The 14,502-nt window shown below is 37.5% G+C and overlaps 1 protein-coding gene across 3 annotated transcripts in view; it reads right to left on the reverse strand.

Moving 5' to 3' along the window:
• DMD (dystrophin) overlaps nt 1-14,502 on the reverse strand; it is a 2,124,682-nt gene that overhangs the window by 1,320,954 nt on the left and 789,226 nt on the right. For all 3 annotated transcript variants that reach the window (XM_060001925.1, XM_060001919.1, XM_060001920.1), the window contains one exon: nt 5,153-5,314. In XM_060001925.1, coding sequence (XP_059857908.1) covers nt 5,153-5,314 — 162 coding nt within the window. The remainder of the gene's footprint in view (nt 1-5,152; nt 5,315-14,502) is intronic.

The raw sequence follows: 14,502 nt of genomic DNA on the forward strand, positions 1-14,502 counted from the left end.
ATGAAAGGAAGTAGCAAATGAGTGCTGCTGATTTAGAATACCCATGTATGCTCTAAAAGGAGCTCTCAATCCAATATTTCTCAGGATCACTAGATGTTTTCCATAAAAGTGAAATAACATAAAGCTAATTATATCGTCATGCCCTTACCAAAAAAAGACATTTGACAATACAGTAATTATGTTCACAACTAGCACTACATATTGAAAGTAGGAAACAACGGTGGAAATGAATATAACCATTTTTTCCATTAGAGATGGTAAAGGGCAAATTAGAAAACTAAAAATCAATCAAACATTAATGACATTTCCAATATAGCATTTTACAATTAACTGAGCAGAGAGCAGGGCTTTTTATCATGATTTACCTCACCAGACCATTCTCATATATCAAATTAATGACAGAAAATGGCAAGCAAAATTAAGCCGTAACTGCCTAAAGTATTTAATGGAAAAAAGGAAACTTTGTATCAAATAATTATTGAAGCTTTTCTCACATCAAATAAAGAAAATGACTCCGAGGGAAAAAAATAACTAAAATATTTCAGAAAGAAAAATATTAGAAGATGTGAGGTTAAGACTACGAATGGAGAAATTTAACACCGTTAGACGAGTCATTTTTAAACAGTAATTTTGATATTACATCCGCAAGAAGGGGAAATGGCCACATACAACACATATTCTAAAATTAAAAGAAGAAAATGTACTCGAGGATCTTGGATACTTTGTACTTTTAAAACATGTGGAGGGGCTTCCCTGGTGGCGCAGTGGTTGAGAATCTGCCTGCTAATGCAGGGGACACGGGTTCGAGACCTGGTCTGGGAGGATCCCACATGTCGCAGAGCAACTAGGCCCGTGAGCCACAACTACTGAGCCTGCGCGCCTGGAGCCTGTGCTCCGCAACAAGAGAGGCCGTGATAGTGAGTGGCCCCCGCTTGACACAGCCCTTGCACAGAAACGAAGACCCAGCACAGCAAAAATAAATTAATAAATTAATAAACTCCTACCCCCAACATTTTAAAAAAAATGTGGAACATGAAAAAAATATAATCTTTCACATCTTCTGCAACTCTTGCTTGTGATTATTTCCCACACGATTAAACAAACGTCAAAATCACAATAATAGTCATTTTATATTGGGGAGTGATCAGTTCTATATAGTAGTACACAGAGGCAGCATTTCAGTGTTAGAACAGATTTAAAATTCATTGCATTGTGTTTACCATTATATCTATATTACTGGGTAAAAGAAAGGAAATTATTTGTTATGGTTATGTGGAGTTTAACATCGGAGCCCAAATATCTATAATAGCTCTCCATTTTCTTGTTCTGTGATTAAATTATTTCATTATTACATAAATCCAGAATGAATTTCCCTATGTAAGTTTATACTGTCTAATTCATAAATCAGTGAGGTAGGCTGTAAAGTTAGACTGTTTTGAGTCGTTTGGCAATCAAATGTGCCTATTTCCACTATAAAAGTCTTTCTTATTCCATAATGAAATCATAAACTTAATCTGATAGACCAAAATCTGCATTTAGGTCTTTATTTTTTAAGCACTGATTTTGAGAATTTGTAATGTTTACATTTAAATATGGCCAAATATATTTAAAGTGAGTTAGAAGATTTAGCTTAAATACAGGAAGACCTCAGTTATGAATTATTTTGATGCGCAGCTAATGCAATCATCTTAAATTAACAGCTTTCTTTAGTAAAAAGAAGATCCCTCCTTTCTGTTTATTGATACTCATTTCTCTTTATTGATATTCACTGGGATGGAAAAAGAGATGGAAGGAAGAAATCTGGTCTGTAGTGAACCTGGAATGCCCAAAAGTCCTAGCTTGATAAGCAAAATACAGGAGACCTTTTCGATGATGATTATGAGATCCTCTCCTTTGATGGTAATTTGTTTGTTTCCTAAATTGTTCCTTTTTTCCCCCTCTACTCATGAACATAAATCTACTCTGTGGGATATGAGGCTGCAAAATATGGGATCAGGAACCTGCCAGACAAAAGAACTAGAACAATTTAGCTATTACAATCACTGTTAAGCAACCCCACTGCTTCTAGTGGTAATATGAGTATTGGGGTCATACTCTCCTCTATAAAATGTGCATCATCAACACATAATGATGTGGAGCATTTCAACAGGTAGCCATGTTAGACTGTTCTTACATACTGGAGATTCAAAATATGAGATTACTGGAAAAGGGAAAAAAAATACAGATTGAAGTATCTATGTAGTCTTAGGAATTACAGACATTTACATGGCTATTTAGACACAGTTATCACGGCTCCTACAATGATTTAGAGATACATACAAGGTAACTGGCACATTAACATATGTGGAATTAGGGGAAAAAAAGAAGAAAATAAGAAAACTAAGCCAAGTTCATCTTCAAACATCCATACTGAAAATTCTACTTGTCTAAATTAATTCGTTCATGTAGGAGTTCTCAGCTACATTTTCTACTTTCACTCATTTCCCATAAGAGTAAGCAAACAATCAATATAGGAAAGTCACCAAAGTCTGACTTCCACCCCAACTTCCTCCCATTGAAATCTTGTCACCGCCATAGGTGAGAATGTCAAATAGTGGTGAGAAGTGTGATGTGAAAAAAAGAGACTGCGGCTACTCAGCCATTACCAGTAATGAACTCTCGAAAGTTCTCAACCTTAGCTACATATTAGAATAACTCAGGGTGGGGAGGAGTTCCGAAAAATTCTGATGACTGAGTCCACCTAGAGATTCTGACTTGACTGGCCTGGGGTGCAAAGCTGGGTACTTGGAATTTTGCTTCCAGACCTTAGGTGATAAAACTAAATCTCTGTATTTCACAATGTTCTTTAGGAAAATAAAGTAAACAACTCTATTCATGCCATGTGCTTCTCCGCAGTTATCAATTTGATGATTTTATTCTGTAAAGTTGTTTCGAAGAAACACTCATAGGGTTTTTTATATTTAGTCATACTATTTTTGAAATATGGCTTAAATTTTTGATTTGTATATCCAGAAGATAAAATTTCTATATCTAGAAGAGCTTTCTCTATTTGCTTTACTCTATTTGAATCAATAAGATGTCATCTTAATTCTGTACTTTAATAAAAACCTCTCTTTAAATATGCTGGCATTTTGATGCTGTAGTCATATGATTTAAGAATTTGGTTTGGTTAAGAATTATTTTTTTGAAATAAAATACTCGAATCAACGTATGCTCTGATATTCTAGCAGTATGTAGTTTTATTGTCTAAAAGGTTAAACTTTATTCCTGTAAGTTCATGACACTAAATAAAAAAGTAAAATATGTTTAATCTGATCTAGAATCAGAAGGCTCAATTTGCTCATTATGACAGATAGCTGGTCAATGAACATGCAGAGGCAGCTCATTGCTGCCCTACAGTCCTAAATGCAAATAGAATGCAAGGAAGTGCCTTGCTCTACATCTACTTTTACATATAATAAGAGTATACCTGTCAATATGTTTTACACATTGCACACATTTCCTTAATGCTGGAATTTGTTTATACCTGAGAATCTCAAACTATCTTGAAAGGCAGAAAAAGGGAGACTCTTTTTAACAGATTTAAATTTAGTAGTAAAACTACCAGTGCACCACACGGTGGAGTCAAACATCCACAAATCTATGTGGCCAATATGTGACAGGAAATCTGAGCACAGATTTAAGATGGCCAAATATGGTCATGCCATTCACTTTGTCCTGCTTCTCGGTGATGTATTAAAACAAGTACTCGATTTCTGAAAAGGGAAAGCTAAGCCCATTAACCTTTTAATTAGCAATGAACTCTTCTGCAAATTTACAGAAACACATTGGGTATAAATTTTCATTTATACATAGGCTTAAATTTACCCCCCTTATATATACTTAGAAAAACATCCTTTGATGGTATTCTTAGTAGGTTCTTTGTCTGACACACTGTGCTTAAGTGCTTACTTCACAGACAACCTCTTTATCCTCTACTTGTTTCTTCCAAAGGAGATTCAAATTGAGCTTCAGGAAAGCCAGTCCTTAAAGTAAATCTGAGTACTTGATAACTCTGTTCTAGAAAACAATTCACTTCGCTGTCATCTTAAAATAAAATCTTGGAGAAGAATGTTTCAAGAGCTTTTGGGTGGCTTGCATTTTCCAATATTACATATTACCATTTGGGGAATTCAAAGTCAAGAATCATCTTGAAAATGCAGGTGCAACCAGAAATGTAGGGAAAATTAGTGGGGAGAGGGCCTCGGGGATGGACAGATAACCTTCTAATGCTCCTCGCATTATATTGTATCGATCTGAGTTATCCTTGGGTATTGGGTTCATACTATGTACATAAGATGTGAAAAGTAGCTATCTATAGTTACTGTAGATATAGTAGCTATCTGATAGTACCTTACTATCAGAAAATCCTAAAGACATTTAAATAATTCTTATGATATTTTACATACATGTAAATGTTATTTAAAAATAGAAATACAGCATTACTTCCCAAGGTGAAAGTTAATTTAGATATAGACTAAATTTACTTGGTATAAAGCTGACTTAGATTTATTTTCATTCCTATTTTAACTCTCATTCTAGAAAAATTAGTTTAACACATTTCATAATTCAGATTGAAAAGTGTTGAATGTATAGGTATGTGAGTAAATATGAGTATAGACATATTAGTATTAGTAATAAAATGCAAATTTATATCTCTAATTTCTTGTTATTAACTACTTGCAACACATTAAATGTAGAATATAGGTCATATGAATTCTAATTCCAAGATAAAGATGAGTTGATAATAAAATATTTGATGCTGCATTTTTAATACTACCACCAAAAGTATTTTCTTTAAACTTGACATTCCTACGGTTTCCCTCTAGCTCAAGTATAGTTTGAAAATATTGATAAACAGCAGACTTCAGCGTGATACTGCCCTGGTCTTTTAAGTGTCTCTATTTCAAATTCCTCCATTATGTACGTTCAAAAATAAATCTTAGAGTACTAATATGGAGATCCTTTTTCCCCTTACCTCCAAATAGTCCAATCAGTTGATCAAATAACCCTTTGCACAACTAGATGAATAAATTTTAAGTTAGAAAGTTACTAATGTCTTGTTCGGATAATAAAAACAAAAGAAAAGAAGCTCATTCCAGGTTCTACTTGCCTGGGCTTCCTGAGGCATTTGAGCTGCGTCCACTTTGTCAGCAATATAAGCTGCCAGCTGCTTGTCAATGGATGAGAGGGACTCCTGAATTAAGTGTAAGGATTTTTCAATCTCCTGGGCAGACTGGATACTCTGTTCAAGCAACTTTTGCCTCCTCACGGCCTAAACAAAGAAGAAACAGGAATGAATCAGTTCAATATTTACTGGTGATAGTTTTTCTGCAATCCTTCTGCAAGGCAAATGAAGATTCTAGATTCTACCCCCATCACCTTTTTATAAGATAGATTTCGCAGCTTCCTGCCACTCATTCAGCTCTACTTATAAAAATGAAAATCAGAATAAGAAAAAAGAATTATTAGCACACAGAACTGCAGGATCAGGAATCTCTGCAGGACAAAAGCACAGTATTAGGTACATCAAGGAAAGAGGCTGGGAAAAACATTAGTGAAATCATCTCCGTCATTGCAATCTGTTGTTCTCAGGCCGAATGTTCCTCCTGATCTCATTATATAGTTCAAGAGATTTGGTTTACTTAGAATAGGGTCATCGTCATCACAATCCAATTCAAGATAGATAATCCACTTCTACCAGTGAGACACATATACAATCCGCTCAGAATCAGCTCCTTTTCAAAAACAGAATTTTAGATAACCATTTGGTTAAGGATTTATTTTAAATTCTATTTCAACCAGTTATGCATGGCCTTTTTTTTGCCTCTACTTTCTTTCACAATTTGGATTATGGAAATTGCTTGTGCAATTGGATTTGTGTTACTGCTGAAGTAGAACAAATAATAAGTAACCCTAATATAGCTGCAATTAATCTTGATTGTTACTATAAGCATGATTAGGATAATTTAACACTTTTTAAGTATAAATAGCATGCTGAACAGATTGCAGAGTCTCCCTTGAAGGATCTGCTCACCTTTAAAAGAGTAGTTATAAAAGGAATGGGACAGACAACTTATTGAGAATTTCTTAAGTTATGCATCATAATCAAGGATTTTTCCTCATTATACAATGTGTAGGCATGATTATCTGGTACAAAAGAACTATCCTTCCCACAGACCATGATTAGGGTTTTGAAAAGAACCCTGCTTTTTATATTATATAAATAATATTAGATATTATATGAAGAACATAAATGTTGGCTCTTAAGTTTAAAATATAGTGGAGATGTCAATGTCCTTTAATGAAGCCAACTTGGAACACAGCGTTACTCAAGTGAGAACAAGGCTAAAAGCATCTGGACCAAACGAAAAGGAGCTGGAAGACCTACGATGCTGCAGGAGCAAGGTAGGTATTCTCAGTATTTCCACCTACACCATAAACCTTCAGGATTCTGTCCTAGGCTTTTCTTTCTTCTCATTCTATCCATACCCTTAGCTACAATTACACTTCATATGCTCACAACTCTCAACTCTGCATCTCCAGTCCAGATTTCCCTCTTTGATCTCTACATTTGCATATATACTGTCGTAAGTGACTATTCCATTTGGGTGTCCCACAGCCATCAAAACAACAACAGAACGAAATATGGACCCACTGTCCCACCTCCCCAACTTGCTTTTTCTCTTTCTCTGTATCTTTTTTCCTATCTCAGTGATTTACAATTATGGCCTTTATTAGCCATAATTTTGGATATTTCCTCTTCTTCTATCATATCCTTCACCATTTTGCAATTAGTGAGTCCATCGATCACCAATCCTTTCTTCTACCTCCTAATATTTCTTCATTCCGTCCTTTTCTCCCTCTCCCCACCACCACCATTACTCTACTTGAGGTCATTAGCATCTCTTGCCTCAAACATGGTACAGGACTCTTGGCTGGAATCCTGCCCTGCCACTACTCATCTACAAAGAAGCTACAGTATATTCTTCCTAAAATAACAATAATTATCTGCTTTAATCTTCTAGTGATTCCTTATTTTCCTTAGGATAAAAGCCGTACTCAATATGGCTCTAAGTCCTTTCACAGTCCCTGTGGTATCTTCTACTACTTGCTGGTGCTATAGAGAAATTTATTTTTCATTTCCCAGCATATATTATGTTCCTCTTTACACTTGGTGCTAAACATGCTGTTCCCTTTTCCTAGAACAATCCCATGCCCAACTTCCTTTTATTGGCTAATTTACATTTATCCTTTGAGTCTTACCTTGGAAATGTGGACATCTCCCTCTCCAGGCGGCTGTCCCTAAAACCCGGTGTTCTCTCTTGCTCTTTTATTTCTGTCTCAGTATGTATCACACCATATTGTAATTTCCAAATGCCTAACTATGTGCCAGGCATCAGGGTGCTCTCAGGTTTTCTTTTCAAATTACTCGATAGATTCAGGCCTAACATTGAAAAATTGACCCTTGGCCCTAAGGCAAAAAAGGGATTCTTTTTAGTGGGCTGGGATTTTGAGAGACATTTGACTTCTCCGAAGTCTGGAGTAGGGATTTTCTCAAAAATTATAGATTCTTGCCTGTTCTGTTTCAATTTACGAAGAAAACTTCAGGCTCTTAGTTGAGAAAAATTACCTAGGAGTTTTAAAAATGTTATTAATATTTCTAGGAAATAAAGAAAGAAGAATGGATGTCAGATGACTGATTTTACAAAAGTATCATAATATGGGTTATGATCATCTTTTAGTAAATGATACACTTATTTATTTTACTTATCTTTTTGTTTATAAGTACGTGTCAATGAGAGCTGGATATGTCAAATGTTTTGATCTCCAGCATTGTTCTGTTTTCTTTTCCCTAAGTACTGAAACATTTTAGCCAATGTTAAAATTAAACCTCATTTCTTTGAGTGATTTTTGTAGTAGATGAACTAAAAAAACAAAAACAAAAGCAAAAAAACGCTATGTCCCAAATTCTGATGCATATAAAGGAAAACAACTATACATCCTTGAAATTTCTGCTTGGGGGACAGCATTAATTGCCACTTTGAATGCTGCTACCTTGCCCAAGGTAAAACAATAAGGATTAACTATTTTCCCATGGACAGTGGCTGGGGGTGGAAGTCCTATAAGAGATGTGCTAAAACCGAATCCAACTCCCCTGGCTCTTCAGGAGCTAACATGGAGACCCAAGAGAGGCCACTAATCTGCATTATTTACAGCCACACTGCACTGCACAGACTGTCCTGATCCAGAAGTTCTATTATCTGGAATTTGAAGTTCAGTGGGCCAGGCACTTAATGCAACTATTTCCTTTCAGTTTTTCTTTGTCATCCAAGAAGAGGTTGTAATTTGCTCAAGTACCAAGTAATAAGAATACTCAATTTGTGCCATTTACAGCAACATGGATGTACCCAGAGATTATCATACTCAGTGAAGTAAACCAGAAAGACAAATATCATATGATATCACTTATATGTAGAATCTAAATATGACACAGATGAACTTATTTATGAAACAGAAACAGAATCACAGACATAGAAAACAAACTTTTGGTAACCAAAGGGGAAAAGGGGTGGGGAAGGGATAAATTAGGAGCTTGGGATTAGCAGATGTGAACTACTATATGTAAAATAGATAAACAACAAGGTCCTACTGTATAGCACAGGGAACTATATTCAATATCTTGTGATAAACCATAATGGAAAAGAATATGAAAAATAATATATGTATATATATGCATAACTGAATCACTTCGCTGTACAGCAGAAACTAACACAACACTGTAAATCAACTATACTTCAATTAAAAAGAAAAAGAATACTCAATTTGACTGAATCACGTTGCTGGGTTTGAGAACACTTTTGATTAGCTGTTTCCTCCTGTCTAATTTATGAGCTATTCTGAAGCTCCACTATTATGGTCATGAACACGTTGGACTCTGTTACTTTAGAATTCTCACTATAGTCTTCAACTGTAAACAGTAAGTACTAAGTTTCTCTCATTCTAAGAGATGGAAATAAGACTTATCTCAAAAGGGTTTACAAAAGAGGTAGAAAACTGGCCTTTCCATCATTACTCCACCAGTCTCACTTATTCTAAACCTCTCTGAAAATTTAGGAGAGAATCATAGTCACAGTGAATCCGTGGCCCAGGGAGACAGTGTGATGGTTTTTTCTGTTCACTCCCCAAGGAGGTATAAACAGCGGTACTTCAACCCTTCTGCCCCAAGCAAATGAGGGGCACTCTAAGACCATCATTTATAGAGTCTGGGAGTACAAAGTAGATAGGATGACTCCTAATTAACCAACTTGGACTCTGCTTATGCAGCTGAATGCTTTATGTGCTTTCTATGACTACTGAGGGCTTAAAAAAGGATCTGGAATGACGGCATAGTAAAGAGAAGAGGCATCTTGTACTTCCCAATGCTTGGTGTGGCAAAAACATTTCCGTAGGTCAACTGGACACTGAAGGAGGCAGCTATGTTTGAACTGTCCAACAGGAGCAGTGCATATGGAGCAAGAATACTCCAGGATAAAGACAATTGAAGACATTACAGAGCATGTTTTTCTTGTTAAAAAAAATGGGAAAACAGAAGAGCTTCTGTAAGACCTCTTAAGAGCCCACACTTGCACCCCAAAGAAAGCAAATGTTTGTGTCCTTATTACATATAATACATGAACACCACAAAATGCTACTTAAGAGGAGACATTTGCTCACTTTCCTTCATTCCTACTTCCCAGGCCAATGTAGAATAATGACACCCAGGTGGGGTAAGGGAAGATGCTGGAAACTGATCATTCTTCCCTACCAGGGCAGTTCACTTGGGCTTAAACTGGAGACAACACTAAACTGAATATGAGATTGAAATTTTAAGCTGAACTAAACTTAACTTTGTTCATGTCACAGAGACCAGAAAGGAATGGAATATACTCAGGATGCCAGTAAGAAAGATGAATAAAAAGATGAATAAACCATCTGCTTGAAGCAAAACCATTTCATGTTTGTGTCCTATCTGGTTCAAACTACGCAGCAAACTACTGACACAGTCCATGAATTCAGCACTTGATAAACTGAAGTAGAGGAAGAGGAAAAAGATGGCTATGAGGAACAGCGAGAATGTGGTTTGGTGCAAGACAGGAAATGGTTTATGGAAGGCATGAAGACACAGATAATGAAGGGCCTAGGAACTACATTTGAAACACTGAGAATTATAGTAGAACAGCATGATTAGAAGACTTAAAATAGATATGTCAATGTCTTTGTCTTATACAAAGGCCAGCAAAGTACACATTTTATATCCATCTACTGATGTTCCATGTGTGGACTACTGCTACTATCAAATGCAACACTTTGCTTACTAACAGATAATTTCAGTGAACAATTAAAATTTCTGAAGCATAATTTGAAGGTCTTTAAGGAAGGATGCCATGAAAATGTCAGAAATTATTTTAAAACCTAGGAATGTTCTATTTGCCTCAGAAACCGGTGCTCCCAACTTTTAGTTGTTCCGAACTGGCAGGAGAACATCCTCAAAGAAGGTGAAATGTAAGGAACACCCTGGGCCTCACCGTAGACTTGGACTTCTTTGGGGTTGATGAGAGATGAGCATTTCATTTCTCAAGATTCTGTATCGTAGAAGAAAAATAATAGATCTCCACAAAGTTGCGTATAACATTTCTGCGTGGTTAGGGGTGCTTTTAGCAGGCTGAGGAAATATTTTTCAAGAAGAATCAAGCTAATATTTTGAAAAGGGAATTAAATGGAGATTAAAAGAAAAGGAGAGGGAGAAGATAATTTACAGCAGGGAGGAGAATTTACAACTACTCACAGTCCCAGCAACCATCAAAAGCTTCACTTTGTTGCTTTTTCTTGTTTTCAAGTTAGTATGTCCTACTTTTTCCTAAAGAAACAAGGGCCTACACAGTGTTCCTTGGACAAGAAAGACCAAATAAATAAAAACTGTTGCTTTAACCACTTTAGGTTTAACTCATAAGGCGTTCTGGCACAATTGCTTTTTGTGGCATAGTTGTTAATGTGCTTGAGAGGCTATAAATAATTACATAGATGTGCACATGTGTTTGTATACAGTCGTTTTTTTTTTTTTTTTTTTTTGCGGTATGCGGACCTCTTACTGTTGTGGCCTCTCCCGTTGCGGAGCACAGGCTCCAGAAGCGCAGGCTCAGCGGCCATGGCTCACGGGCCCAGCCGCTCCGCGGCATGTGGGATCTTCCTGGACCGGAGCACGAACCCGTGTCCCCTGCATTGGCAGGTGGACTCTCAACAGAGTTTTTAAATATAAAAGAATATTACATTATTTACAAGGGCCTCTAGATTTATTTTTGTTAATGTCACTTGGTTTAACCCCACTGGTCAGGAAAACCCCCAAACCATGTGCATGGAGCTCCCTATAATTTCCTTTACAGGAAAAGATTATAAACGTTAAAACCACTGGTGTCATGGTTAATTGGAACTTCATCTGTTTTAGGTCTTTGCAGGTCACCGAAGTTCTTCTGTGACCTCTGAGGGAAGCATACTTGAAAGTAATGTTTAGGAATAACGTTATCAATGGAAGTTGACATCAGATAGCCATGACTTTCAAGTCAAGCACTGATAGAATGGTCAATGAGCTGTACAGTTATATATCTAAGACATTTCTGGATTTTTGCTGCATCCATTCATCTTCATGGGTAGACAAATGAAATTGGTCTTCTGCCCTGACAGGAGCAAACTGATGTATTGTTTCAGCTTCAAAAAGAAAGCGATGGAAGTATAATACAGTAAATCTAGCAGGAATTTACAGAGTTCATCTAACCCCAGTCTTTTCAAGGTAACTTCAGAAGCCCCCCTGGTCAGTAAAGCTTCTCTGAACCAATGCCAAGGTACTCTCTGATTGTACATGGGCTCATAATACTGCTCTAGACTTTAGGCAATTAATAATTTATAGATAATAATTTGTAAATAATTGAACTATCATAGAAAATTTCTCCTGATACAGAATGAGACAGAATCAGAGTCTAGGGATAAGCTGGGTCAGGATTAAGACCACAAGTTTAAGTAACATATAGAGCAAGTGTCCCCAACCCCCGGGCTGCAGACCCACAGCCTGTTAGGAACCGGGCCACAAAGCAGGAGGTGAGCAGTAGGTGAGCGAGCAAAGCTTCATCTGCCGCTCCCCATCGCTCACGTAACTGCCTGAACCATATCCCCACCTCTGCCCCGGAAAAAGTGTCTTCCATGAAACTGGTCCCTGGTGCCAAAAACGATGGGGACCGCTAACATAGAGTGTATATAAGAGTAAAAATCCAAATCTTGCAGTAAAATCAAGTTGTAGAATGAAGCAATGAGTGGCAATCCTACAAAAGTAGGAATGTAGCCACTGAAAAACTTAGTTGATTTCTGGCAATTGCTTCTGTTGTCCCAGAAAGCTACAAATGCAGCAACTCTCCCCTAATGCATGCATAGGTAGGGGGAGGCAAGGTGTCCCAATTAGAAAAACTGCAGGTTGTGCTTCCAAGCTGAGGTGGGGAGGTAATTACGCCAATGCTGAGGGAGAACCTACTGAGACCAACTGCAGATAGACTGGCAGTTGTATCAAGTTGTATCAACGTGTTACTGTCATGTAAATGAACTGGCAACTTGGTATTCCTCAGATAAGGGCTGTGATTTCCCTTGGACACAGTCAGGTGACAGCAACCTCAGAGTGGAAGACCTCTTGGGGTTAGTCGAACTCTCCACTCAGGAATTCAGACTTTCAGGATAAAGCCTGCACAGAGTTTCTGGTCTACGGGACTTCACATGACGTGTGGGAAGTACATCCTTCACAGCCCCATTTACAGAGCAGCTAAGGATGGCTACAAGGTTTGGCTATGAGTAAAACAGTTTTCAGTCTTCAGGCAGTAGTCTCAAATATAGCCTCAATAACCAGAGATGATGCTTTTCTGATGTACATTAGTGATCTCTGCTGGATCTCTTTTACTGTGATGTAGGCCCATCATAGTCTGAAGCCAGTGTACAGCTTCCCTTGAAATAAAATGCTCTAGACTCTGTTGACCTCTAAGGTCAATCACCAGTAGGGTTAAATTATACTCAGATTGGTGCCAACTAGATGTGGTATCTGAGAAACTGGAAAAATACCTCTCTCTCCTGGGATGTCTGGGATGACTGATCCTTTTTCATCCTTTCCATATGCATGACGATTAACAATACTTATTGACCACAAATACTTCAGATGATTGCCATGGTTCTGGAGAAGTCAAAGTGCAAGACAGAGTGTGTTTATGGCTTCCTGCCACACTACTTATCCACACTTTACTAAAAAATACCTCAGGTATAGCTCAGTAAATAGCTGCACTATTGTGTCTGAAGATTATTACAAGGCTTGCAAATCTTTTGTTCTTCAAGTAGATGAGATAGAAAAGGATACAGATTTGTAGCAAGGAACTCCTGCCGGGGTCTTTGGCTGTGATATGATTCATTTGGCTGCGATGCACACCTTAAACAGCAGGAACAAGATGTAGAAAACAGCTGCTTTTGCTTTTACTTGCCAAACTTACTGAGCAGTATCCTGGGAGTGCAGAAAGAAGACTCATGTGTGTTGATACAGGCATGGGGAACAGATAAATACTGGCAAAGTGGTATATTACACTTAATTCCTTGTTAGAGACCAGGGTTGTCTGCCACTGAATGCTCTTGTGAGATATTAAGCTGGATGAAATAGACATAAACTGTTTCTAGCTTCCTCCTCTATCTGCTCCCCTCAGTGGTATCTTATCATCTGTAGGTGAAATCCACTGTGCTGCAGTTGTTTGGAGTGGGAGAGGATCAACCAGCTCTCAGTTGGTAGGCCCTCACGTGTAGGGTTGTTGCATTTCTCCTAAGTCAGAAACAGCTGAAAATTAAGTTACAGCCAATGGTTACCACAGCCATGCAGAATGGCTTAGTGTCTTTCAAACTGGTCCCACAGGGAATGTCTGTTCCATCTAAAATGTGGTCCAGGAGGAAAAAAGAGGTAGTATATTGGGGAATATAGCAACACCCTTTATATGCCATCAAAAGTTTGGCATGATTTCCTAGAAAGTGCTCATTCTAATCCAGCAGAGAACTGTGGCCTTGAAGGAGAACCACTGTTATCCCTGCTTGGTTTAATTGTTCAGGTGTTGAAAATGAGCTTCATCTCTGGAATAAAGAGATCACTCAGCTCTAAAGAGCAGTGGATGGATGTAATAAAGTTAATGGTCCACTCTGGGAATGATTCTGAGACATAGGGCACATTAGGAAATCGGACTGCCTTAAAACAATTCATGCTCAGGTAAAGGTCAAGGCCAGAGTTCTAAACCTGAATAATCATCAGAACCTAGAGGAACTTTTCAAACTACAGTTCTCAGGCTCAATCAAATTCTACTAAATTAGAAATTCAAAGGTAGTCAGAGGGAATAACATATAGACTAAAGTTCCTGTAACCCT

The sequence above is a fragment of the Delphinus delphis genome, chromosome X (genome assembly GCF_949987515.2).
Source record: "Delphinus delphis chromosome X, mDelDel1.2, whole genome shotgun sequence".
In the NCBI taxonomy this organism is placed as follows: domain Eukaryota; kingdom Metazoa; phylum Chordata; class Mammalia; order Artiodactyla; family Delphinidae; genus Delphinus; species Delphinus delphis.